Below are 27,394 nucleotides of genomic sequence, written 5' to 3' on the forward strand. Positions count from 1 at the left end.
CCCCAGGCCGAGGGAGATTTACAGTTATTTTGTGTTTCTTCCATATGCAACTAATTGCACCAACTGTTGTCACCTTCTCACCAAGCTGCTTGGCGATGGTCTTGTAGCCCATTCCAGCCTTGTGTAGGTCTACAATCTTGTCCCTGACATCCTTGGAGAGCTCTTTGGTCTTGGCCATGGTGGAGAGTTTGTAATCTGATTGATTGATTGCCTCTGTGGACAGGTGTCTTTTATACAGGTTACAAGCTGAGATTAGGAGCACTCCCTTTAAGAGTGTGCTCCTAATCTCAGCTCGTTACCTGTATAAAAGACACCTGGGATCCAGAAATCTTTCTGATTGAGAGGGGGTCAAATACTTATTTCCCTAATTAAAATGCAAATCAATTTATAACATTTTTGACATGCATTTTTCTGGATGTTTTTGTTGTTATTCTGTCTCTCACTGTTCAAATAAACCTACCATTAAAATTATAGACTGATAATTTCTTTGTCAGTGGACAAACGTACAAAATCAGCAGGGGATCAAATACTTTTTTCCCTCACTGTACCTTGTCACACACAAAAGATTAACACTCTACCACCACAAAACGCCTATGTTTAGTTGACTGTTTCAGGAAATGATTGCAGACATTATTCTGGGCGTCTGCACAGTGTCTTTACCTAAAGGCGCTTATCAATGTTTCACCTCATTGAACTTTGGCAATTGAGCTAAATGGGCCAATCAAGGCCAACAGCTGTAGTGGAACACTGGCATTACAGCTGAACCGAATCAGAGCCCAAATCAATTTAATTGTTCATTGGTGCAGTATTCTTCCGCCTTAGGTCTATCTGTTGTACTCTATGCTTGGTTGCAGACAGAAAACAGAATAGGTCTTAATGCATGCCGTCAATACGACATTTGGTTAAATGTGGCACAAAGGCATTGCTACAGGGACCATGGTTTATCGGGGACCATGGTAGCATTTTTTGCTAAAAAACATCACAATATTCAGATCCTGTTATCAGTGATTAAAGTCTCTCTCTCTCTCCCTCTGTACATTAGATCACAGCCATAGAGTCTGTGTTGTTTCTGCTCCAGTATGTGTCGGAGGACCTGGACAACAGGGAGAAGATCATCGTCATGGGAGACTGCTGTTACCTCAATCCTCTGGTGCGCAGGACCTTCCGCTTCCTGGGTACGTGTTTTGGCAGTAACCTACCTCCATACCACTTGCCGAATTATTACTGTCCCCATGCAGAATGGCTGCCCTAACTCATGACGCGGTAGCAAGGAGCTTTGTTGCAATATAATGTCAAAGGTCTGCACTCAAAATAAGACAAAATTGTTGGTATACAGTAAGTGGTGTACAGGAATTGTCTGACTCAAAATGATAAGTGATGATAAGTGATGTTTACCTATATTTAATGCAGCTAGTAAAGTACAATGTAACAGCATCTTCTAAGCTATCATCAGTGTCAACAAAGTTATACCTACCCACATATGCCTGTTCTGGCTGCAGTCAAGATGGTGAATGGAATGTTTGTCATTGCCGTGTGCTTGCTTGAAGCAATGCTCTGGGGTGTTCACCCTTGCAGTAAGAAAATAAAATTAACAAAAGCCCTGAATAAATTAAATGGAGCGGAATTGATTGGATAAAAGCTGTTTGAATATCTATAATAAAATCCGCAAAGTTTCCTAAGAGCTAGTCGCGAGGCCGACATCTCCGTGGGTGCCACTGTCTGTGTGGGTGGACCACTTCAGATTGTCAGTGATGTGTACTCAGAGGAACTTGAAGCCTCACCTTCTCCACTGCGGTCCCGTCAATGTGGATAGGGGTGTGCTGTCTCCTGAAATCCACGATCAGCTCCTTCGCTTTGTTGACGTTGAGGGAGAGGTTATTTTCCTGGCACCACTACGCCACGGCCCTCACCTCCTCCCTGTAGGCTGTCTCATCATTGTTGGTAATCAGGCCTACTACTGTTGTGTCGTCTGCAAACTTGATGATTGAGTTGGAGGCGTGCGTGGCCACGCAGTCATGGGTGAACAGGCAGTACAGGAGGGGGCTGAGCACGCACCCTTGTGGGGCCCCTGTGTTGAGGATCAGTGTAGTGCAGGTGTTGTTTCCTACCTTCACCGTCAGGAAGTCCAGGACCCAGTTGCACAAATCGGGGTTCAGACCCAGGGCCCCAAGCTTGATGATGAGCTGGGAGGGTACTATGGTGTTGAAGGCTGTGGTACAGTAAATGAACAACATTTACATATTCCTCTTGTCCAGATGGGATAGGGCAGTGTGCAGTGCGATGGCGATTGCATTGTCTGTGGATCTATTGGGGCGGTATGCAAATTGAAGTGGGTCTAGGGTGTCAGATAAGGTGGAGGTGATATGATCCTTAACTAGCCTCTCAAAGCACTTCATGATGACAGAAGTAAGTGCTACGGGGCGATAGTCATTTAGTTCAGTTAAATTTACTGCTCGACTGAGGGACCTTACAGATAATTGTATGTGTGGGGTACAGAGATGAGGTAGTCATTCAAAAATCATGTTAAACACTATTATTTCACACAGTGAGTCCATGCAACTTATTATGTGACTTGTTAAGCACATCTTCAGCCATAATGTTGTAGAAAATTATGAAAACAAACAAAGTACTTTCAGAGTTTTTGTAGAATCAAGATATACTTTTTTTACACAAGCAATAGAGCCGAGCTGGTCTGCAGAGCAACTGCCGTCCCAGACTTGGAGCTCTCTTTTTATACAGCTTCATCTTTTCATATCATATCTGAGCCACTATGGTTTCTTTGTCTAGCTTCTTTCCTGTCTATCCCCATGTCTGCTTGGCCTTCTTTTCATATCATATCGGAACCCCCTCTTTATCCAAACAGCCCCCCTCCCTTGACCTGGAGCCACTATGGTTATCTTCTTGTGGCTATGTGTATCGGGTCATAGCGCACAAACAAGTGATAACTTTAGTTACGTTACTACTCATATCTCCACACAGCTGTGCCCTTGGAAGATAGTAAAAGACAGGATGAACTGAAAAACTGTGGTCACTCTGAGGCTCTTTGTCTTGACCGTGTCACCAGGTTACTCAGAAGCAACAAGAAATGTAAACAATACAGGTCTATCTGTTCCTAAAGTTTATCTCCATCCCATGTCCTTGACTACACGCCAGACCAGCTGCAGGGAGCTAGAGGGAACCATCCTTTCTCAGAATCACAGCATTTGCACTAAAGAAATGTCTCTACTGATGTTAAGCATATTATAATATATGTTATGGAAAAATACCTGTAGAGCCATTTCATCATGGCTCTGTTTTAACCCTTTCATTGATTTATTGGGGCGGCAGGTAGCTTAGTGGTTACGAGCATTGTGCCAGTAACCGAAAGGTCGCTGGTTCTAATCCCCAAGCCAACTAGGTAAAAAATCTGTCAATGTGCCCTTGAGCAAGGCACTTAACCCTAATTGCTCATGTAATTGCTCATTTTTAACATTCTTAATCCATAGGCATATAGGTGTTTCATTCTACAACATTCATATAATTTGTTTGTTATGTTGTCTGCCCTTAAGTGAGACAGTGTAGTTATAAAGTCTCCCCTTTATGACTTTATAGGTCCCACACAAACACTACAAATGTACAGTTGAAGTTTGAAGTTTACATATACTTAGGTTGGAGTCATTAAAACTCGTTTTTCAATAACTCCACAAATGTCTTGTTAACAAACTATAGTTTTGGCAAGTCGGTTAGGACATCTACTTTGTGCATGACATAAGTAATTTTTCCAACAATTGTTTACAGACAGATTCTTTCACTTATAATTCACTGTAACACAATTCCAGTGGGTCAGAAGTTTACATACACTAAGTTGACTGTGCCTTTAAACAGCTTGGAAAATTCCAGAAAATTATGTGATGGCTTTAGAAGCTTCTGATAGGCTAATTGACATAATTTGAGTCAATTGGAGGTGTACCTGTGGATGTATTTCAAAGCCTACCTTCAAACTCAGTGCCTCTTTGCTTGACATCATGGGAAAATCAAAAGAAATCAGCCAAGACCTCTGAAAAACAATTGTAGACCTCCACAAGTCTGGTTCATCCTTGGGAGCAATTTCCAAATGCCTGAAGGTACCACGTTCATCTGTACAAACAATAGTACGCAAGTATAAACACCCTGGGACCGCACAGCCGTCATACCGCTCAGGAAGGAGACGCGTTCTGTCTCCCAGAGATTAATGTACTTTGGTGCGAAAAGTGCAAATCAATCCCAGAACAACAGCAAAGGACCTTGTGAAGATGCTGGAGGAAACAGGTACAAAAGTATCTATATACACAGTAAAATGAGTCCTATATCGACATAACCTGAAAGGCCGCTCAGCAAGGAAGAAGCCACTGCTCCAAAACCGCCATAAAAAAGCCAGACTACGGTTTGCAACTGCACATGGGGACAAAGATCGTACTTTTTGGAGAAATGTCCTCTAGTCTGATTAAACAAAAATAGATCTGTTTGGCCATAATGACCATCGTTATGTTTGGAAGAAAAAATTGAAGGATTGCAAGCCGAAGAACACCCTCCCAACTGTGAAGCACAGGGGTGGCAGCATCATGCTGTGGGGGTGCCTTGCTGCAGGAGGGACTGGTGCACTTCACAAAATAGATGGCATCATGAGGAAGGAAAATTATGTGGATATATTGAAGCAACATCTCAAGACATCAGTCAGGAAGATAAAGCTTGGTCGCAAATGGGTCTTCCAAATGGACAATGACCCCAAGCATACTTCCAAAGTTGTGGCAAAATGGCTTAAGGACAACAAAGTCAAGGTATTGGAGTGGCCATCACAAAGCCCTGACCTCAATCCTATAGAAAATGTGTGGGCAGAACTGAAAAAGCGTGTGTGAGCAAGGAGGCCTACAAACCTGACTCAGTTACACCAGCTCTATCAGGAGGAATGGGCCAAAATTCACCCAACTTATGGTGGGAAGCTTGTGGAAGGCTACCCGTAATGTTAGACACAAGTTAAACAATTTAAAGGCAATGCTACCAATTACTAATTTGAGTGTATGTAAACTTCTGACCCACTGGGAATGTGTTGAAAGAAATAAAAGCTGAAAGAAATAATTCTCTCTACTATTATTCTGACATTTCATAATCTTAAAATAAAGTGGTGATCCTAACTGACCTAAGACAGGGAAATTTTACTAGGACAAAATGTCAGGAATTGTGAAAAACTGAGTTTAAATGTATTTGGCTAAGGTGTATGTAAACTTCCAACTTCAACTGTACATAGTGACTAATATATGAATATAGAGATATGTAGTGACTAACATCCTTGCTTTAAATATATATTTTCAAACATCACAGTCTTCAGCAGTAAAGGGTAGCTCAGTTAATCATTCGCAACATGCATTCTGGCCCTGGGTCATGGCAACATTACATTTGTTACCAGTTTTAAACACATATTGCAGCAAAATTTTAACATGAGGATGAGCAGCAAAATCAATACAATGACTAAAACAACGGTCAGACACAGTTGCATGATCCACCCTCCAAACCCGGTATTATCTTGCCTAGCAAACGAAGGTGGGCCTGTGTGGTTGTGTAATACAGAGAACGTCATGGGGTCAGGGTTACATGGTATCTCTACTAAGAATGGTACGTTTATTTACATATTTAGATTTACACCTATGGGAACTCCCACAAGCGGTAAACCTGCTCCTACCTTAACCGGCCCCAATCCACACAACCTACACTCTTTTTGTCAAGATGTAAGATTAGCAACCATTTCTGCTCTAGATCAAATTGTCCTTTGTTGTTGTGAGGGACAAGCAGGGCTCTCTTCCGACGATGACATCTACTTCTGGGCCTCTACTCCGGGCCGGCGTTGGGTCCCTTTGGCTCGGGACCTTCTTCCGTCACTAGGGTCTCGGGCTCAGGCAGAGTCTTTCTCAATTTATCAACATCGGTCTGTGGAGTGTGTCCTTCTGGCAGCGTACCAATAGGGAAGCTGAGAGTCACTGCTGCAAAGACACATAGACACAGACAGGCAGAAAATAAAACAATGCTACGCAGTAGCGGGCCATCTTCCTCTTCTTCTGTTTCTGTTTCCTCTCCGTCCCTACTGGGTATTTCGGCAGCCTCAGCCTCCTTATCTCTCGGTCGTCGGTTTCCATGCGGTACTCGGGTGCAGTGGTTTAGATGATACCAGGTCAAGCTCCCCTCGACCCTTACGGCAGTTGGTGTAGCCTGGGTGACGGTGTAGGGTCCCTTACGTCTCTGTTTGTTCCACTTCCTTCTGAAGACCCTGACGTAGACCTTCTCCCCCGGGACCACTGTCGTGGTGGATTCACCTCTGGTTCTGGAACTCTGCTTCTCTCCTGTTGGTATATAACTTAATGTATAACAGTTAGTTGCCTGATATACTCTTCTAATTCCCTTTCCAACTGTTCTAGAGGTGGACCCTCATATGGTCCCGTAAGCATTTCATGCGGTGTTAGATGCGTTATTCTGTTAGCTTGCATGCGATAGCTCATTAGTGCCAGAGGTAAGGCATCTACCAAATTCAATCTCGTACTCTCACAGATCTTTGCAATTTTCGCTTTCAGAGAACCGTTTACTCTTTCCACCATACCCTGCGATTGGGGATGGTAAACACATCCTCATCTTTGCTTTATGCGCAACTGCTGCATCACTAGTTTTGCCATGTTATGTATAAATGCTGAACCATTGTCTGAACTGATTACTGTCGGAATCCCAAATTGTGGCATCGCTTCTCTTGTTAAGAATTTTATTACTGGTGCTGCCCCTAGAGTTTTAGATGGAACTGCTTCTACCCATCTGCTAAATCTGTGAATTGCTACCAACATATATACCTTTTCCCATTCACTGGTTTTATCATATCCACATAGTCTATTACTAGGTGTCTAAAGGGTCCCTCTGGTACTGGAATATGTCCAATTGGTGCCGTTATTCCTTTTACGATATTCTTTTGTGCACGTTTCACATTCTGTTAATCTTGTACAGTGAGGGAAAAAAGTATTTGATCCCCTGCTGATTTTGTACGTTTGCCCATTGACAAAGACATGATGAGTCTATAATTTTAATGGTAGGTTTATTTGAACAGTGAGAGACAGAATAACAAAATGTTATGAATTGATTTACATTTTAATGAGGGAAATAAGTATTTGACCCCTCTGCAAAACATGATTTAGTACTTGGTGGCAAAACCCTTGTTGGCAATCACAGAGGTCAGACGTTTCTTGTAGTTGGCCACCAGGTTTGCACACATCTGAGGAGGGATTTTGTTCCACTCCTCTTTGCAGATCTTCTCCATTCATTAAGGTTTCGATGCTGAAGTTTGGCAAATCGAACCTTCAGCTCCCTCCACAGATTTTCTATGGGATTAAGGTCTGGAGACTGGCTAGGCCACTCCAGGACCTTAATGTGCTTATTTTTGAGCCACTCCTTTGTTGCCTTGACCGTGTGTTTTGGGTCATTGTCATGCTGGAATACCCATCCACGACCCATTTTCAATGCCCTGGCTGAGGGAAGGAGGTTCTCACCCAAGATTTGACGGTACATGGCCCCGTCCATCGTCCCTTTGATGCAGTGAAGTTGAAAAACACCCCCAAAGCATAATGTTTCCACCTCCATGTTTGACGGTGGGGATGGTGTTCTTGGGGTCATAGGCAGCATTCCTCCTCCTCCAAACACGGCGAGTTGAGTTGATGCCAAAGAGCTCGATTTTGGTCTCATCTGACCACAACACTTTCACCCAGTTCTCCTCTGAATCATTCAGATGTTAATTGGCAAACATCAGACGGGCCTGTATATGTGCTTTCTTGAGCAGGGGGACCTTGCGGGCGCTGCAGGATTTCAGTCCTTCACGGCGTAGTGTGTTACCAATTGTTTTCTTGGTGACTATGGTCCCAGCTGCCTTGAGATCATTGACAAGATCCTTCCGTGTAGTTCTGGGCTGATTCCTCACCGTTCTCATGATCATTGCAACTCCACGAGGTGAGATCTTGCATGAAGCCCCAGGCAGAGGGAGATTGACAGTTATTTTATGTTTCTTCCATTTGCGAATAATCGCGCCAACTGTTGTCACCTTCTCACCAAGCTGCTTGGCGATGGTCTTGTAGCCCATTCCAGCCTTGTGTAGGTCTACAATCTTGTCCCTGACATCCTTGGAGAGCTCTTTGGTCTTGGCCATGGTGGAGAGTTTGGAATCTGATTGATTGATTGCTTCTGTGGACAGGTGTCTTTTATATAGGTAACAAATTGAGATTAGGAGCACTCCCTTTAAGAGAGTGCTCCTAATCTCAGCCCGTTACCTGTATAAAAGACACATCTCAGGAGGGATTTTGTTCCACTCCTCTTTGCAGATCTTCTCCAAGTCATTAAGGTTATGAGGCTGAAGTTTGGCAACTCGAACCTTCAGCTCCCTCCACAGATTTTCTATGGGATTAAGGTCTGGAGACTGGCTAGGCCACTCCAGGACCTTAATGTGCTTATTTTTGAGCCACTCCTTTGTTGCCTTGACCGTGTGTTTTGGATCATTGTCATGCTGGAATACCCATTCACGACCCATTTTCAATGCCCTGGCTGAGGGAAGGAGGTTCTCACCCAAGATTTGACGGTACATGGCCCCGTCCATTGTCCCTTTGATGCAGTGAAGTTGTCCTGTCCCCTTAGCAGAAAAACACCCCCAAAGCATAATGTTTCCACCTCCATGTTTGACGGTGGGGATGGTGTTCTTGGGGTCATAGGCAGCATTCCTCCTCCTCCAAACACGGCGAGTTGAGTTGATGCCAAAGAGCTCGATTTTGGTCTCATCTGACCACAACACTTTCACCCAGTTCTCCTCTGAATCATTCAGATGTTCATTGGCAAACTTCAGACGGGCCTGTATATGTGCTTTCTTGAGCAGGGGGACCTTGTGGGCGCTGCAGGATTTCAGTCCTTCACGGCGTAGTGTGTTGCCAATTGTTTTCTTCGTGACTATGGTCCCAGCTGCCTTGAGATGGTCTTGTAGCCCATTCCAGCCTTGTGTAGGTCTACAATCTTGTCCCTGACATCCTTGGAGAGCTCTTTGGTCTTGGCCATGCTGGAGAGTTTGGAATCTGATTGATTGATTGCTTCTGTGGACAGGTGTCTTTTATATAGGTAACAAATTGAGATTAGGAGCACTCCCTTTAAGAGTATGCTCCTAATCTCAGCTCGTTACCTGTATAAAAGACTCCTGGGGGTCAAATACTTATTTCCCTCATTAAAATGCAAATCAATTCATAACATTTTTGACATGCGTTTTTCTGGATTATTTTGTTGTTATTCTGTCTCTCACTGTTCAAATAAACCTACCATTAAAATTATAGACTGATCATTTCTTTGTCAGTGGGAAAACGTGCAAAATCAGCAGGGGATCAAATACTTTTTTCCCTCACTGTATCTACTCTTGCTTGCATATATGGAGACCAGAAACCTTGTTTTCTAATTTTCCTTATTACCTCCCCTCTTGCACAATGATCGAAACCAAATCAAATCAAATGTTATTTGCCACATGCGCCGAATACAACAGGTGTAGACATTACCGTGAAATGCTTACTTACAGCCCTTAACCAACAATGCATTTATTTATTAAATAAAAAAGTAATGTAAAACAACAACAACAAAAAAGTGTTGAGAAAAAAAGAGCAGAAGTAAAATAAAATAACAGTAGGGAGGCTATATACCGGGGGTTACCGGTGCAGAGTCAATGTGCGGGGGCACCGGCTAGTTGAGGTAGTTGAGGTAATATGTACATGTGGGTAGAGTTAAAGTGACTATGCATAAATAATTAACAGAGTAGCAGCAGCGTAAAAAGATGGGTTGGGGGTGGGGGGGCAGTGCAAATAGTCCGGGGAGCCATGATTAGCTGTTCAGGAGTCTTATGGCTTGGGGGTAGAAGCTGTTGAGAAGCCTTTTGGACCTAGACTTGGCGCTCCGGTACCGCTTGCCATGCGGTAGCAGAGAGAACAGTCTATGACTAGGGTGGCTGGATTCTTTCATAATTTTGAGGGCCTTCCTCTGACACCGCCTGGTATAGAGGTCCTGGATGGCAGGAAGCTTGGCCCCAGTGATGTACTGGGCCGTACGCACTACCCTCTGTAGTGCCTTGCGGTCGGAGGCCGAGCAGTTGCCATACCAGGCGGTGATGCAACCAGTCAGGATGCTCTCGATGGTGCAGCTGTAGAACTTTTTGAGGATCTGAGGACCCATGCCAAATCTTTTCAGTCTCCTTAGGGGGAATAGGCTTTGTCGTGCCCTCTTCACGACTGTCTTGGTGTGTTTGGACCATGATAGTTCGTTGGTGATGTGGACACCAAGGAACTTGAAGCACTCAACCTGTTCCACTACAGCCCCGTCGATGAGAATGGGGGCGTGCTCAGTCCTCTTTTTTTTCCTGTAGTCCACAATCATCAATCATGTGCACTGGTAATGAGTAAGTTCAAAAGCATTATAGGAGCCACTATTAGTCCATCCTGTGTTCTCCACAATCCATTCCTGTCCTTTGTTGCACCTCTTTATTCCCACATAGTATGCTCATTTATGTTGGCTCTGTCCTGCATTCTTATTATATCATCTATTTCTGGGGCTGCTTCTATCAAAATCAGTGGAGCCTGTATGGCTACTTTGCATTTAGATGCTAGTATTGCCGCTTCATCTGCTGCGTTGTTTTCTTTGGTAACATATTCCTTTCCCTTCTTGTGTGCCTGGCATTTAACAACTGCTATCTGTTTTGGCCTCATTAATGCAATCATTAGTTGTTGTGTTTGTTCAAAATTCAAAATTGGGCTTCCATCTGTTTTCCTAAACCCTCTGTTTCCAGACTGCTCCAAACAGGTGGCATACTCCATGCGCATATGCTGAATCAGTGTAAATATTTACTGCTTTATCCCTTCCTAGGTTACTTGCTGCCGTAAATGCTCTTAGCTCTGCTAGTTGAGCAGAACATGGTTGGTCACAACTTTCACTCTCTATGGTGTAGAATTGGTCGTCTGGTCCTTTCCTTACTACTGCATAACCAGCTCTAAAGCAAGACCCATCTACAAACAATTCCTCTGTAGCTCCCAGTATTGGAATTGACAACAAATCAGGTCTCAATTTAGTGAACGCCAAGGACTCTGCTACACAGTCATGTGTTTCGCCTTCAGTTTCTATTGGCATCCTTTCTGCTGGGATAACTGTAGTACATCGTTTTATGGTTACATCTGGATAGGTCAATAGTGTCAAACGCTCCAAAATTCTGGCATTGGTCAGTACAAATGTTCCTTGCTCAATCAACTCAGTTATTTTATGATGAGCATAGATCACCACTGGGTATCCCATTGTGATCGTGGATGCTTTGTCATATGCATACTGTACAGCTGCCAATCCCTGGTAACATGGTGGATGCCCTTGTGCTACTGAATCTAAAAAATGCACCACATAAGTCATCACTGAGAACCATTTTGCATCTGGTTGAACGTTTGTGAACAGTGTGTGTGGATTGGGTACCTCTGCTTGGTAGTCTTGAACTACTTCATTCACTGCTCTCAGGTCATGGACCAGTCTCCACTTCTGTTTGTCTGCTTTTAGTACTGGTAGCAGTGGCGTGTTACAGTCACTCTGGGTTTTAACCAGTACTCCTGCTTCTATCAGTCCCTCTATTGTAGACTGAATTCCTGCCTCTGCTTCAGGTTTCATTGGGTATTGCTGTTTCCATGGGGGTCTTGTGTCTGCCTTTACTTTAATGCAGACTGGATTAGCTGATTTTACCAAACCCACATCTGTATCATACTTTCCATTTGTTTCCTTAGATTTTCTTGTTTTGTTTCTTCTTCAACTACTGGCATCTGTCTTTCCTCAGTTATTTCCACTTCCTGAGGTTCCCCCATGAGCTATGCAAAGCATATGACTTTAATGAGGTTTTTGTCAACAGACTGGAAAATTAATGGATTCTCTGTTTTTACCCACTGTGTATTTTTAGCCTTCTTCATCATTGGTCCTAGGTCTTTTGCCTGATATCCCTCAGCCGCTAAAAGTGTTATGTGAGGTTCTGTTCCTGGTATATCAAACCAGGTCTGTATGATATCAGACCCTGGAGCATCTTGTGCTTCCATTGCTGCCCCTTGTTTCCCTATTATAAAATATTGCGATCTCATGGAGGTCGGTTTACCCCATGCCTTCCTCAACCATAGTCGTTCCAGCAACTGATTTTGATATGGGTCATATTGCAGTGTACAATGATAGCCTAACTTCATTTCTGGAACCTGAGCCCTGATACATTTTCCACACTTCTTTAGTACCTCTTGTACTGGTGATTCTATGTTCCCTATCCAGTATACATTTGACTTTCTGTCCATAGCCATCATCATGTGTGGACGTACACCTTCCTGATCTATTATTAGTCCCTCTGATGTGCATTTAATTTGGATGCCCACTCTACACAGTGCATCTCTCCCTAATAGATTAACTGGAGTTTGTTCTGATACTAATATAGGTATGCAGGTAGCTTTTCCTCCTGCTTCTAGTTTTACTGGAACTGTCATAGGTATTAGCTGCGTTTGTCCCGAAAATCCTACTGTCTTTGCATATTTGCCTGACATGTGGAGGTGAGAGGCATAATTTGGACTTACACATGAGTAAGTTGCTCCAGTATCTATCATCATTGGTGTGCCTCTATTATTCACCTGAACCTGCAGCATAGGTTCTTCATCAGCCTGCATAGTTACTGCCACTAGCTGACCCTCCCCTTTAGGATTCCCTGGGCATCCCTAGTATCCCTGATTTAGTCCTCCCCACGGGTTCACTGGGACCTGTGGAGCCTGTGTCTGAGACTGCTGCTATGCATCCGAGCTGGGGCCATTTCTTCCTGTATTTTTCCACTGCGTGGATAACATGGTCGCAGAACTCTTTGTGTGACTTTGACGTAAGTCCAACCATATCTTCCAGTCTGCTTCTGACAGGCATTGGCATTGCTTCCATCAGTGATGTCCTGAACAGTGTTGTCATCAGTGGATCCCCCTCTGGGTCTCTTTCTGTTTCTTGTCGCCACCTCTTGAGCTGGTCCTCCAGGTAACCTGCCGGGTTTTCTTTATCCCCCAATGGCTCCCCTCTCAGTGCTTTAGGCTCTATTTTGGCTGGATACTCTATTCTCAGAGTGTGCCATAGTCCTGGCCTATAATTGTAAAATGTCACTCCATCCAGTAACGTCCTCCGCACTGCCTGTATGAGGCCACCTGCCTGCAACAGGTCCTCCATTTTGGCCACTCCCACCATCCTGGCCAGCAATGCCTTCAAGTCTCCCCTTTATTTGTTCTTCAAATGTTCTAATCCATTTTCCTGCTCCTTCATGCATGTTTGGCAGTCTAATCACCAGGCCTTCCAGGTCCTGCGATCCCCAGGGCACATAGTGAACATGTGTCCCCTTTACCAAAATGGGATATTGAGCTCCATACCTTTCTGGCTTTTTTATTGTCCTTCTGTTTCTTAATTATCTTTTTGATTTTTCCAGGTGGGCTTGCAGTGCCTTACCTAATTATGTTACTATAGATTTGCCTCCTGTGGCTCCCTCTGTCTCACATTGTTCTTGATCAGAGTCAGCACACTGTCTAAGTTCTTCATCTTCCTCATCACTTGCATCCTCCCGCTTACTTTGCCCATCATAATCTTGTTCATCTATCCTATAATTTTCCAGTTTTGTTAACATGCCCCTCAGTCCCTCATAACAGTCTATATCTAAGTGAGATCTTCTTTCTCTTTTTGGGGTGGAAGCTTGCTCCTTCCCTTTTTCTACTTTTAGCTCTACATTCCCTGTTATTGAGACTAGTCCTGTGACCTGGGGATATTGTCCCTCTTGTGTGTATGGTGGAGGTGCAGTTAAGCCAACCTTCTTTGGTTCTTTTTCCATTATTATCCTTCTGACTTTGGCCATGCTCTCTCCATCCCGTTCCTTCCTCCCACAACATTTCTCTCTCTTTCTCTCTCTTCTTCTTTATTTTCTCCCCTTTCTATCCTGTTTTATAGTACTTTATTATGGTATCCATTTCCTAACACACAGTCACATCAAACGTCCCTTCCTTTGGCAATTTTGTTGCCATTTTTCTGGTTCTTATTTCCCATTTATTAGAGCTTTTTCCAATCTCTTCTTTGTGATTTCTATTGGTGTTCCTGCCATCTCAATTCCCTGTATTCTTGGTCTCCCTGACGCTAGCTTTATGTTTGGTTCAGTGTCTATGTTAGGGTGTAGGGTCAACAATATTTTCCTTACTGTTTTCCTTGTGCCTAATTGTTCCCTTATTTTATTGCTGCTCATTTTGGATAATCCACTGAACTTCTCTCAATACTATAGACACTTTTATTTGTGGTTCTCTTTATTATCTTTCCTGTCCAATTAACCTGGTATCGTTACTGGATCAACGACATAGGTAATAGCTGTTTCGCTTTAGATTGTGCCCCTTTCTGGTAATGTTATCATTGTAACCTATTGCATTAATTTAGTCAAAATATAAATTTGTTGTTTAACAAATCTAGAACCTACAAAAAGTTGGTGCTGTCCCATCAGCGTAATATTCAAAACTACCTGCAATCCACTGTTCCACGTAACGGAAACAGATTATCGTTTTAGAATGAATGAAATGTTTGCATAAATCAATGGTGTTACGCAAACTATAGAATTGAGTAATAATAATTAGAAATTGTCCAAGAACGTTTCCGATTAAACTATTCAGACCTCTGCTGATATAGCCCAGCGAGCACGACTCTCTTTCACCCACGGACTAAAACATGGCATTAGTAAAGTCTATCCACAAACCACCAAAAAACGAATAACATATTTGCATTCACATTATTAGAAGGCATTATTTTCTTTCCAGTCTACCTGTCACGGTTTCGGCCGAGGCTGCCTCTCTTCCTTGCTCGGGCAGGCTTCGGCGTTCGTCGTCTCCGGAATACTAGCTGCCACCGTTGTATGTTTCTATGTTCGTTTGGTCTGGTCTGGTATTGTACACCTGTTATCGTTTAGTGTCATTAGTGTCCTATAAGTTCTCGTTGTGTTTGTCAAGTGTTGTGTGTGATTGTTTTCACTGTCGTGCGTTTGCTTGGACGTATACTGTTTGCTCGGTTGAGCTGTTCTCCATTGTGTTGGAGTGTTTTGTCGCACATGTTTAGTGCGCCCGTTTTATTTTCGCCTGCGTGCGGAGTTCTCGCCTCAGGGCATTTATTTCGTGCTTGTGTTTTGTGCAACCACTAAAGTCTGTTGGACTTACTTTCTGCGTCCTGCGCCTGATTCCACCACCACACCCACCTACAGCAACACTGACACTACCCAAACAATTCAAATTCGAAATTCTCACTTAATATAAACTTACTTTCCTTTGTTATCAATTAAGATCATGGCCACAGCTCTATTGCAATTGCCAAGCCGCTATTATTAAAGTCAGTAGATTTAGGTAACTGTCCTTTCTGATTAGGCTACAGGTAACAAAACAAACACTTGCTGTAGTTGACAAGCATATATTCAATTAATATCCATATTAAATTCAATATTTTAAATTACAACCCCATTCTCAGTAGGTTCCTCAAGCAAACCATTAGGATTAGGCCACACAAATCGTTCCGCTATTCATGTTCAATAACTTAGCCTCTCAATTTGAACTAAGCAAGCTGCTAAATCGTTCAGTTTACATCTTAAAATAAACACTGGCTGCTATTTCAATCTAAGCAACCCATGGCCATAGTTGAATTCTAATCAGAAACCCAGATTTTAGTCAGTAACACAGAACCTATGCCTATTGAAATTACAAGTAAATCCCGCAAATATCTCAATTACAATGGTTTGTAGTCTTAACATCTGGCACATAACACAATTACCAGAAAATAGCCTTAAAGGTTGTCCAAGTGTTTCTTTGCAAAGATCTTACATGCTCAAAGGGAATAACTTAGCAGTCAACAAGTCAAATCTACATTCATTGATTTGGAAACAAAATCCACATTCATTGATTTGGAAACAGATCTGGCGAGTTTAATCAAACGGATTATGTTTTTCCTTGCGTCATAATGAAATTCCTTTACTACATCACATTAGCTCCGCAATGATAATTAGTTTGATGGAAACCCTAAATTGGCTTTGTACTATGTTATAAATTACGTAGATCATTTCCAGGCCTTATGGGCAGTTTTTCCTTACATGTTTTACTTGGATGGAGAAAATCCCATAAGCCTTTATAGTTACATCGTCAGGGTAAGTCAATTCCCCATATTTTTCAAAAAGTGGACATACGCCACTCAGTTTCTGAGACTATTGCCCAGACTTTGTAGACAGTCATATAATGCTTAACCTTATCTCTATCAAATGATCCATAAATGGCACCAACTCAGAAAATGTTTATTTATTGTTTCCCACCCCTGACGTATGTCTACGTTTGGGTGCACACGTTAGTATATTAATATTATTCCAATTATTACTTTATCAAATCTCTAGCAATCGATTACACACACATAAAATTCATCATATTTTCATACACATTTCTATCTCTTATTATCCAAACTTCAGATTAAGACTTATTTCCACATTCATACAATGCTATTCCCAAACACACTTAATCAATATTTGTATAACCTGCAGGAAAATGTTCTTCTGTAAAAGGTGCCCAAATTTGGAATGTCAAATCTATCACATTACCATTTTACTATAACCAATTTTACCATAATCATAAATAACTTCTAAGGTTTCCAAATTAGGGAAACCTGCAGGGATCGGTCCCACCGAGATACAATGGCCGGACCACACCCTAATTTCCCCTATTAATACCCACGTTACTATTTTCTCCAATATTCCTACACTTCTATTTTCGTAAAGTCTTTCATATCTAAATTCCTATATCTGCTTTTCCTGCTTTCAGTATATCTACATCATATGTTATTATTTTTATGTTTGCTGTCACTGTGTATTCTACTAATGTACATCCCTTTATCCTATATCTGAATGCCGCTGGTTCTCATTCTATTCTTCGTCTTGGCATTTATTCCCTAACTTTCCTTTTTAGTTTTCCTTTTTACTTCTTTATATACTTGTTTATACCTGGACGGCTAGTCCATATCTCAAATTCTCCTAGATAGTTTTCTATTATTACTATTTCCTGTATCCACCACTGTTTAAATAATTGTGGTTTGACTGTTATCTTTTCTCCCGGTCCACGCCACCACCTTCGAATGTTATATTGAGGTGTTCTTATTTGTGCCCACCTTGCTCTTGATTCTAAACCTCCTGGAAACGTGAATTTTTCCACACTCAGTATGTCAATGAACATTCACGCACCGTTTATTCTTCTCCTAAAGCGAGACAGAAACTTCAAGCGACCTCAAATCTAGTCCCTTTCCTGATTCACCTCCTCAACACAGAAAAGGCTATTATTCGCAGGATTTTCTTTTCTGATCACCCACACAGATGAGCAGCCGCTCGCGCCAAAATAAATCGAACAGAATGGCCAGCAGGACGAACAAATGAATCAGACGAATTGAACAAATACACCAGATGAACAACTGAGTGACCTCAATGAATTGAATGCATGAATTGAGTCAGACCGGTTGACCAAGATGAACGGATTGCTTTCGCAAACTCTAACAGGTCAAATAAAACCAGTCTTGTACAAAACGAGTCAGACAAAACAATCGAATCAAACAGATTGATCAAACTGATCAAATGAGCAACCTGAATGAGACATGAACCATCCAACTTAACCAAACTGAATGAATCACAGCCGCCCAAGCAAACTATCCACCCACACAGGCTGAGCAGACCTACTCTACCTAGCGCTTTCTCTATGTATTGCAGCCCTTGCAGCTATTTCGCTTCTGCTCACCTACACAGGATGAGCAGCACTACTCTAATTATTACATCACCTACTCAGGATGATCAGAACTACCCTACCTAGCTTTCCTCTATGTATTGCAGCCCTGGGCTATATACACAGGATTGTTTTAATGTATGCACAGCCTACCCGCGCAGCCCTCTAACGATGCACTTCCTCAACACGTTAGAGCGGTATCCATAGGCAACCTATCCGGGCAGTTCTTTTGAGCTCTAACCTTAGCTCTCCAAAGCGATATCCATAGGCTCTTAGACTTATATTACTGAAACAACAATATTACATGCATGCTTATTTCTCATTCCAACAAATACTCTGTACTTTTCCTAGATTTAGTCCATAATACTGCAGAGACCCCCGGTACCTGACCTTCCAGAATCAGCTGAGCGAACCACACAATTTCTATGCTAAAAGTAAGAGCGCTGCTTACCTCTGTTTACAGTGGCCACTGTGTTTGTGTGATTCATTCAGCCTCCTCCAGATGGCGCAGCACCCCTATGATTTCTTTTTCCAGTCCCTTCGTGTTCGCCAATTATGTTGTAGAAAATTATCAAACAAACAAAGTACTTTCAGAGTTTTTGTAGAATCAAGATAGACTTTATTACACAAGCAATAGAGCCGAGCTGGTCTGCAGAGCAACTGCCGTCCCAGACTTGGAGCTCTCTTTTTATACAGCTTCATCTTTTCATATCATATCTGAGCCACTATGGTTTCTTTGTCTAGCTTCTTTCCTGTCTATCCCCATGTCTGCTTGGTCTCATTTTCATATCATATCGGAACCCCCTCTTTATCCAAACAGCCCCCCTCCCTTGACCTGGAGCCACTATGGTTTTCTTCTTGTGGCTATGTGTATCGGGTCATAGCGCACAAACAAGTGATAACTTTAGTTCCATAACTACTCATATCTCCACACAGCTGTGCCATTGAAAGATAGTAAAAGACAGGATGAACTGAAAAACTGTGGTCACTCTGAGGCTCTTTGTCTTGACCGTGTGACCAGGTTACTCAGAAGCAACGAGAAATGGAAACAATACAGGTCTATCTGTTCCTAAAGTTTATCTCCATCCCATGTCCTTGACATATTATAATATATGTAATGGAAAAATACCTATAGAGCCATTTCATAATGGCTCTGTTTTAACCCTTTCATTGGCATATAGGGCATATAGGTGTTTCATTCTACAACATGCATAATTCATATAATTGGTTTACATTTACATTACATTTATGTCATTTAGCAGACGCTCTTATCCAGAGCGACTTTCAAATTGGTGCATTCAACTTATGATAGCCAGTGGGACAACCACTTTTTATTTTATTATATTTTTTATGGGGGGGTGGGGGAGGGGGGGTAGAAGGATTACTTTTATACTATTCCAGGTATTCCTTAAAGAGGTAGGGTTTGTTCTGTTGTCTGCCCTTAAGTGAGACAGAGTAGTTCACTAAACATCTATATTAAATAGCCATAACAAAAGGGTTGAATACTCTGGCACCCCAATGGTGGAACAAGCTCCCTCACGACGCCAGGACAGCGGAGTCACTCACCACCTTCCGGAGACATTTGAAACCCAACCTCTTTAAGGAACACCTGGGATAGGATAAGTCATCCTTCTACCCCCCTTACCCCCCAAAAAAAATTATAATTGTAAAGTAGTTATCCCACTGGCTATAAGGTGAATGCACCAATTTGTAAGTCTCTCTGGATAAGAGCGTCTGCTAAATGACGTAAATGTAAATGTTATAGACATTTCAGCTTTTAATTTTTAATTAATTTGTAAAAATATCTAAAAACATAATTCCACTTTGATATTATGGGGTATTGTGTGTAGGCCAGTGACACAATATCTCCATTTAATCCATTTTAAATTCAGGCTATAACACAACAACATTTGGAAAAAGTCAAGGGGTGTGAATACTTTCTGAAGGCACTGTAAATGTGTCAGATCTAATAGTAAATGGATACCCACTACCACTCTGCCTCGTTCTTACCACTCATTTGGAGATCTGAAAGTTATCTATAACCTTGCCAGACATGCTGTGGAGCTATTCAACTCAATTACTAGTAGTTTGTCGTCTTACCTAATCCAGTTATTGGCAACATTGATGGGGTGGGGGCCACAAACAATCTGAACTCATCATGAGGAACCACAGTGGCTCGCGGGTCTGTGTACCCACATCCATACCCACACATGCAGTCAGAGCTGGCCCTAGACTTTTGGGGGCCCTAAGTGAAATGAAGCTTTTTTTGTTGTTTAAAAAAAAACTATAGAGAACATGTTTGTTTTAAAGAAAGTTTGCTGCAATTCTAACCATTTTGCCATGGGGCGGAGAGAAAAATGTGCAGTTTCACAGCAAATTTGTCACGGTTTCGGCCGAGGCTGCTCCTCCTCCTTGCTCGGGCAGGTTTCGGCAGTCGTCGTCCCCGGAGTACTAGCTGCCACCGATCTATGTTTCATGTTCGTTTGGTTTTGTCTTGATGTTCTTCTAGTTAGTCTTCATTAGTGTCCTATTTAGTTCTCGTTGTGTGTGTCAGGTGTTGTGTGTGATTACGCTTCTGTTTGGTGTTCTGAGCTACGTGTTTCCCTCTGTTGTTTTGGAGAGGTTTTCGCACATGTTAGTGCGCCTTTTGTTTGACGCCTGTGTGCGCCTTTATTTCGCCTCCGGGCTTGTTGGACTCGTGTACTACGTGAATATTTCACTAAAGTCTTTTGGACTTAGTTTCTGCGTCCTGCGCTTGATTCCTGCACCACACCCACCTTCAGCACCCGTGACAGAATCACACACCATATATAATGGAATCAGCAGGAGCAACAGCCACACCTGAGTCCCTGGAGGAGCATGTCCGCGGCCAGGATGACCAGATCAGACAACTGGGGACCGCTCTACAGGATGTCATCAACACCCTGCACCGATGGGAGTCCAGAGGGGTACCCACACCTCCACCTACCTTGCCACCCCCCATCGGCCGGTCCACCAGTCCCAGGTCCGGAACCCAGTGGGATTCGGCTCTCGCTCCCGAGGGCGTATGACGGCACAGCTGCCGGGTGTCAGGGGTTCCTCCTGCAGGTGGAGCTCTACCTGGCCACTGTACACCCGGTGCCCTCGGGACACGAGAGCGTTTCCGCCCTCATCTCCTGTCTCACGGGCAAGGCGTTGGAATGGGCCAACGCCGAGTGGAGGAGGATGGACGCCACCACCATCTCCTACGCAGAGTTCTCCCGTCGCTTCAAGGCCGTGTTCGACCATCCACCTGAGGGCAAAGCGGCGGGGGAGCGTCTATTCTACCTGAGACAGGGGAGGAGGAGCGCACAGGCGTTCGCACTGGAGTTCCGGACTCTAGCGGCAGACGCAGGGTGGAATGAACGGGCCCTCATCGACCATTTTCAATGTAGTCTACGGGAGGACGTTCAACGTGAGTTGGCCTGCAGGGACACCAATTTCACCTTCGACCAGTTGGTCGACATGTCCACCCGTCTGGACACCCTGCTGGCCACCCGTGGACGTCCCGAGTGGGGTCCGTCCATTCCACCCTCCAGCACCTCCGCGCCGAGCCCTATGGAGCTCGGGGGTGCTGGCGCTAGAGAAAGGAGGAGGAGGAGCCCGAGGGGGCCTGTCCCCTGCACCAATTGCGGTCGTGGAGGGCACACTGCGGCCAGGTGCAGGGGAGGGTTCCCAGAGGGAGGAGACAACAGGCCACGCACTGGGGAGCCTTCCCAGGTGAGTAGACGCCCCACTTACCCAGAGCTCTCTGTTGCGCACTTTTGTATACCTGTTCGTTTTCCACAGGTTGCACCTCATTCCCAGCATAAGGCGCTAGTAGATTCAGGCGCAGCTGGGAATTTTGTTGATCGGAAGTTTTGTTTAGATTTAGGGATTCCCCTCCTGCCTGTTGACAAGCCTTTTCCCGTTCATGCTTTAGATAGCCGCCCGTTGGGGTCGGGGTTGATTAGGGAAATCACAGCGCCACTTAGGATGTGTGCGCAGGGGGGTCATGAGGAGACTATACAGCTATATCTGATCGACTCTCCTGCGTACCCGGTGGTGCTGGGAATTCCCTGGTTAAGTACCCATAACCCTGCCATTTCGTGGCAACAGAGAGCTCTCAATGGGTGGTCTGCTCAGTGTGAGGGGCGATGTCTGGGTGTTTCCGTGGGGGCGACTTCGGTGGAAAGTCCAAACCAAGTGCCCGCACTGCACATTCCGCCTGAATATGGGGATTTGGCTCTCGTGTTTAGTAAAGCTAGGGCGATGCAGTTGCCTCCTCATAGACAGGGGGATTGTGCGATTGATCTCCAGGCAGGAGCAGCGCTCCCACGGAGCCACGTGTATCCTTTGTCTCAAGAGGAGAGAAAAGCTATGGAGACTTACATAGCCAAATCTTTGAGACAGGGATACATACGGCCCTCCACTTCTCCCGCGTCCTCAAGCTTCTTTTTTGTGAAGAAAAAAGATGGAGGGTTGCGCCCGTGCATTGATTACCGTGGTCTCAATCAGATTACTGTGAAATACAGTTATCCACTCCCTCTGATTGCGACCATGACGGAGTCATTGCACGGAGCGCGGTTTTTCACAAAACTGGATCTCAGGAGCGCGTATAACTTGGTGCGCATTAGGGAGGGCGACGAATGGAAAACAGCGTTTAGTACCACTTCGGGTCATTTCGAGTATCTCGTCATGCCATACGGGTTGATGAATGCTCCATCAGTCTTCCAATCCTTCGTGGATGAGATTTTCCGGGACATGCAGGGGCAAGGGGTGGTCGTGTACATTGATGACATTCTAGTGTACTCGCCTACCCGAGCCGAGCATGTAGCTCTGGTGCGTCGTATATTGAGGAGGCTGTTGGAGCACGACCTGTATGTCAAGGCAGAGAAATGTCTGTTTTTCCAGGAGTCGGTCTCCTTTTTGGGTTATCGGTTGTCCGCGTCAGGGGTGAGAATGGAGGTGGACCGTGTGTCAGCCGTGCGTAATTGGCAAACCCCAACCACTGTCAAAGAGGTGCAGCAGTTCTTGGGCTTTGCGAATTACTACCGGAGGTTTATCCGGGGTTTTGGACAGGTGGCAGCTCCCATCACATCCCTTCTGAAAGGGGGTCCGGTGCGCCTGCAGTGGTCAGCCGAGGCGGACAGGGCCTTTGGGAGACTGAAGGACCTGTTTACGTCGGCTCCGGTGCTGGCGCATCCGGTTCCCGCCTTACCCTTTCAGGTCGAGGTGGACGCTTCTGAGGCCGGTATAGGGGCCGTACTCTCTCAACGGTCAGGCACGCCACCTAAACTCTGCCCCTGTGCTTTTTATTCTAAGAAGCACAGCCCGGCGGAGCGAAATTATGACGTCGGGGACAGGGAGCTGTTAGCTGTAGTCCAGGCCCTTAAGGTGTGGAGGCATTGGCTTGAGGGGGCTCAACACCCTTTCCTCATTTTGACTGACCATCGGAACCTGGAGTACATCCGGGCAGCGAGGAGACTGAACCCTCGCCAGGCTCGATGGAGTATGTTTCTCGCCAGGTTCGTATTTAAAATCACGTACATCCCTGGGTCCCAGAACGGTAAGGCAGATGCGCTGTCCCGGCGGTATGACACGGAGGAGAGGTCCGTTGAGCCTACTCCCATACTACCGGCGTCTTGTCTTGTGGCACCGGTTGTGTGGGAGGTCGATGCTGAAATCGAGCGGGCGTTGCGTGCCCGACCCTAGCCCTCCACAGTGTCCTGTGGGTCGGAAGTACGTTCCGCTCGAGATTCGGGATCGACTCATTTACTGGGCTCACACGTCACCCTCCTCTGGACATCCGGGTATTGGCCGGACAGTGCATTGTCTTAGCACTAAATACTGGTGGCCCACGTTAGCCAGGGATGTGAGGGTTTATGTCTCCTCCTGCTCGGTGTGCGCCCAGTGTAAGGCGCCCAGACACCTGCCAAGGGTAAGTTACAACCCCCGCCCGTTCCACAACGACCATGGTCCCACCTCTCAGTGGATTTTGTGACAGACCTTCCCCCCTCGCAGGGGAATACCACCATCCTGGTCGTTGTGGACCGGTTCTCTAAGGCCTGTCGTCTTCTCCCTATGTCGGGTCTTCCTACTGCCCTACAGACCGCAGAGGCACTATTTACCCACGTCTTCCGGCATTACGGGGTACCCGAGGATATAGTGTCTGATCGAGGCCCCCAGTTTACCTCCCGAGTCTGGAGAGCGTTCATGGAGCGTTTGGGGGTCTCGGTGAGTCTTACCTCGGGGTACCACCCGGAGAGCAATGGGCAGGTAGAACGAGTCAACCAGGATGTGGGTAGGTTTCTGAGGTCGTATTGCCAGGACCGGCCGGAGGAGTGGGCTCGGTATATTCCCTGGGCCGAGATGGCCCAGAACTCTCTCCGCCACTCCTCTACCAACCTAACCCCCTTCCAATGTGTGTTAGGTTACCAGCCGGTTCTGGCACCTTGGCAGCAGAGCCAGATCGAGGCCCCTGCGGTGGATGATTGGATGAGGCGCTCGGAGGAGACGTGGAACGCTGCACACGTCCACCTGCAGCGGGCCATCCGTCGACACAAGGCGAGCGCCGATCTCCACCGCAGTGAGGGGCCGGTGTACGCACCCGGAGATCGAGTCTGGCTCTCAACCAGAAACCTGCCCCTCCGCCTGCCCTGCCGGAAGCTGGGTCGGCGGTTTGTGGGGCCTTTTAAAGTCCTGAGAAGATTGAACGAGGTGTGTTATAGGTTACATCTGCCTATTGAATATAAGAATATTAACCCCTCGTTCCATGTGTCTCTTCTCAGGCCGGTGGTAGCTGGTCCACTCCAGGAAGGTGAGATAGGAGAGACTCCTCCGCCCCCACTGGACATCGAGGGGGCTCCGGCGTACACCGTTCGGTCCATCTTGGACTCAAGACGCCGGATGGGGGGTCTCCAGTATCTCGTGGAGTGGGAGGGGTACGGCCCGGAGGAGCGGTGCTGGGTGCCACGGAGGGACATCCTAGACCTGTCTCTCCTGTCGGAATTCCACCGGGGCCATCCCACGCGCCCTGCTCCGCGTCCTCCTGGTCGTCCCCGAGGCCGGGGTCGGCGCACGGCTGGAGCCGCGCGTCAAGGGGGGGGTACTGTCACTGTTTCGGCCGAGGCTGCTCCTCCTCCTTGCTCGGGCAGGTTTCGGCGGTCGTCGTCCCCGGTGTACTAGCTGCCACCGATCTATGTTTCATGTTCGTTTGGTTTTGTCTTGATGTTGTACACCTGTTTCTAGTTAGTCTTCATTAGTGTCCTATTTAGTTCTCATTGTGTGTGTCAGGTGTTGTGTGTGATTACGCTTCTGTTTGGTGTTCTGAGCTACGTGTTTCCCTCCGTTGTTAGGAGAGGTTTTTCGCACATGTTAGTGCGCCTTTTGTTTGACGCCTGTGTGCGCCTTAATTTCGCCTCCGGGCTTGTTGGACTCGTGTACTACGTGAATATTTCATTAAAGTATTTTGGACTTAGTTTCTGCGTCCTGCGCTTGATTCCTGCACCACACCCACCTTCAGCACCCGTGACAAATTTCCTGTATTTCTACACATTTTGCCATAGGGTGGAGAGAAATGTTTGCCATTTTTAATATGATATCTGAGTGAGAGTGACTAACAAAATTGACCATGATTACTACAAGTTTAGATAGCTGTCTAGACTAATTTAACAGTCACATTTTTTTTTGCTGACATGGGCTAATTGAGTGACTGTCAGTGACTGACATAACAGGAGAAAAACTTCTGATGCACAACCAAACTTCTAAATTGCACCTTGTGTATTCTGCTATTTTAACTCTCAACAATAAGTTGAGACCCCCACTGATGCCGCATTCACATGCTAGTCGGAACTAGGAAACTCTGAAATTTCAGAGTTGGTAATTCGTTGAACACGAATTACAAGTTAGACATTTCAGAGTTTCCTAGTTCTGACTAGCACGTGAACACGGCTATTGTGCCACCAGTTGCCCATCCCTGGTCTAATCAGAAACTGCAGTCAAGCGTTTAACAATTTTTTATTTTCTGGAGAAGTTCAAGCTGAAGGAAGACATTCAAGGTGAAGGACTCGTCTAGACAAAGATAATCACATACTCATCATTAGTCTATGACTCATATGACCTGTCTCTTCACTTCCTCACCTCTAACCTTTGTTCTCATCAATCACTCTCTTTCTTTGTTTCTTCCGGCTTGTGCCTCTCTCTCTCTCTCTCTCTCTCTCTCTCTCTCTCTCTCTCTCTCTCTCTCTCTCTCTCTCTCTCTCTCTCTCTCTCTCTAGGTGTGTATGCGTTCGGACTGTTCTCCACAGACATCTTTGTGAACGCAGGCCAGGTTGTGACAGGAAACCTGTCCCCCCACTTCCTGACAGTGTGTAAGCCCAACTACACGGCCCTGGGCTGCATGCAGACTGCCCGCTTCGTCAACCAAAAGGGGGCGTGCACGGGAAATGAGGACGACATCATGCGCAGCCGCAAATCCTTCCCCTCCAAAGAGGCGGCACTCAGTGTCTACGCCGCGCTCTACACAGCGGTAAGTGTAGTATACTATTTGTAGAAGTTACCATATTTGTTTGTTTGTTGGTGGGCGTTTTTCCTATTTTGTTGCATTACAACCTGTAATTTAAATGGATTTTTATTTGTATTTCATGTAATGGACATACACAAAATAGTCCAAATTGGTGAAGTGAAATGAAAAAAATAACTTGTTTCAAAAATGTCTACAAAATAAATAACGGAATAGTGGTGCGTGCATACAGTGGGGAGAACAAGTATTTGATACACTGCCGATTTTGCAGGTTTTCCTACTTACAAAGCATGTAGAGGTCTGTAATTTTTATCATATGTACACTTCAACTGTGAGAGACGGAATCTAAAACAAAAATCCAGAAAATCACATTGTATGATTTTTAAGTAATTAATTTGCATTTTATTGCATGACGTAAGTATTTGATCACCTACCAACCAGTAAGAATTCCGGCTCTCACAGATCTGTTAGTTTTTCTTTAAGAAGCCCTCCTGTTCTCCACTCATTACCTGTATTAACTGCACCTGTTTGAACTCGTTACCTGTATAAAAGACACCTGTCCACACACTCAATCAAACAGACTCCAACCTCTCCACAATGGCCAAGACCAGAGAGCTGTGTAAGGACATCAGGGATATATTAATGTAGACCTGCACAGGCCAATAGGCAAGCAGCTTGGTGAGAAGGCAACAACTGTTGGCGCAGTTATTAGAAAATGGAAGAAGTTCAAGATGACGGTCAATCACCCTCGGTCTGGGGCTCCATGCAAGATCTCACCTCGTGGGGCATCAATAATCATGAGGAAGATGAGGGATCAGCCCAGAACTACACGGCAGGACCTGATAAATGACCTGAAGAGAGCTGGGACCACAGTCTCAAAGAAAACCATTAGTAACACACTACGCCGTCATGGATTAAAATACTGCAGCGCACGCAAGGTCCCCCTGCTCAAGCCAGCGCATGTCCAAGCCCGTCTGAAGTTTGCCAATGACCATCTGGATGATCCAGAGCAGGAATGGGAGAAGGTCATGTG

At 45.1% G+C, this 27,394-nt stretch overlaps 1 protein-coding gene across 1 annotated transcript in view; it reads left to right on the forward strand.

Annotated features, from left to right (window-relative positions):
- LOC121535102 (phospholipid phosphatase-related protein type 5-like) overlaps positions 1-27,394 on the forward strand; it is a 104,232-nt gene that overhangs the window by 40,372 nt on the left and 36,466 nt on the right. The window contains exons 2-3 of the mRNA XM_041841824.2: positions 1,043-1,175; positions 26,117-26,367. Of these exons, the coding sequence (XP_041697758.1) occupies positions 1,043-1,175; positions 26,117-26,367 (384 nt within the window). The remainder of the gene's footprint in view (positions 1-1,042; positions 1,176-26,116; positions 26,368-27,394) is intronic.

The sequence above is a fragment of the Coregonus clupeaformis genome, chromosome 21 (genome assembly GCF_020615455.1).
Source record: "Coregonus clupeaformis isolate EN_2021a chromosome 21, ASM2061545v1, whole genome shotgun sequence".
Lineage (NCBI taxonomy): Eukaryota > Metazoa > Chordata > Actinopteri > Salmoniformes > Salmonidae > Coregonus > Coregonus clupeaformis.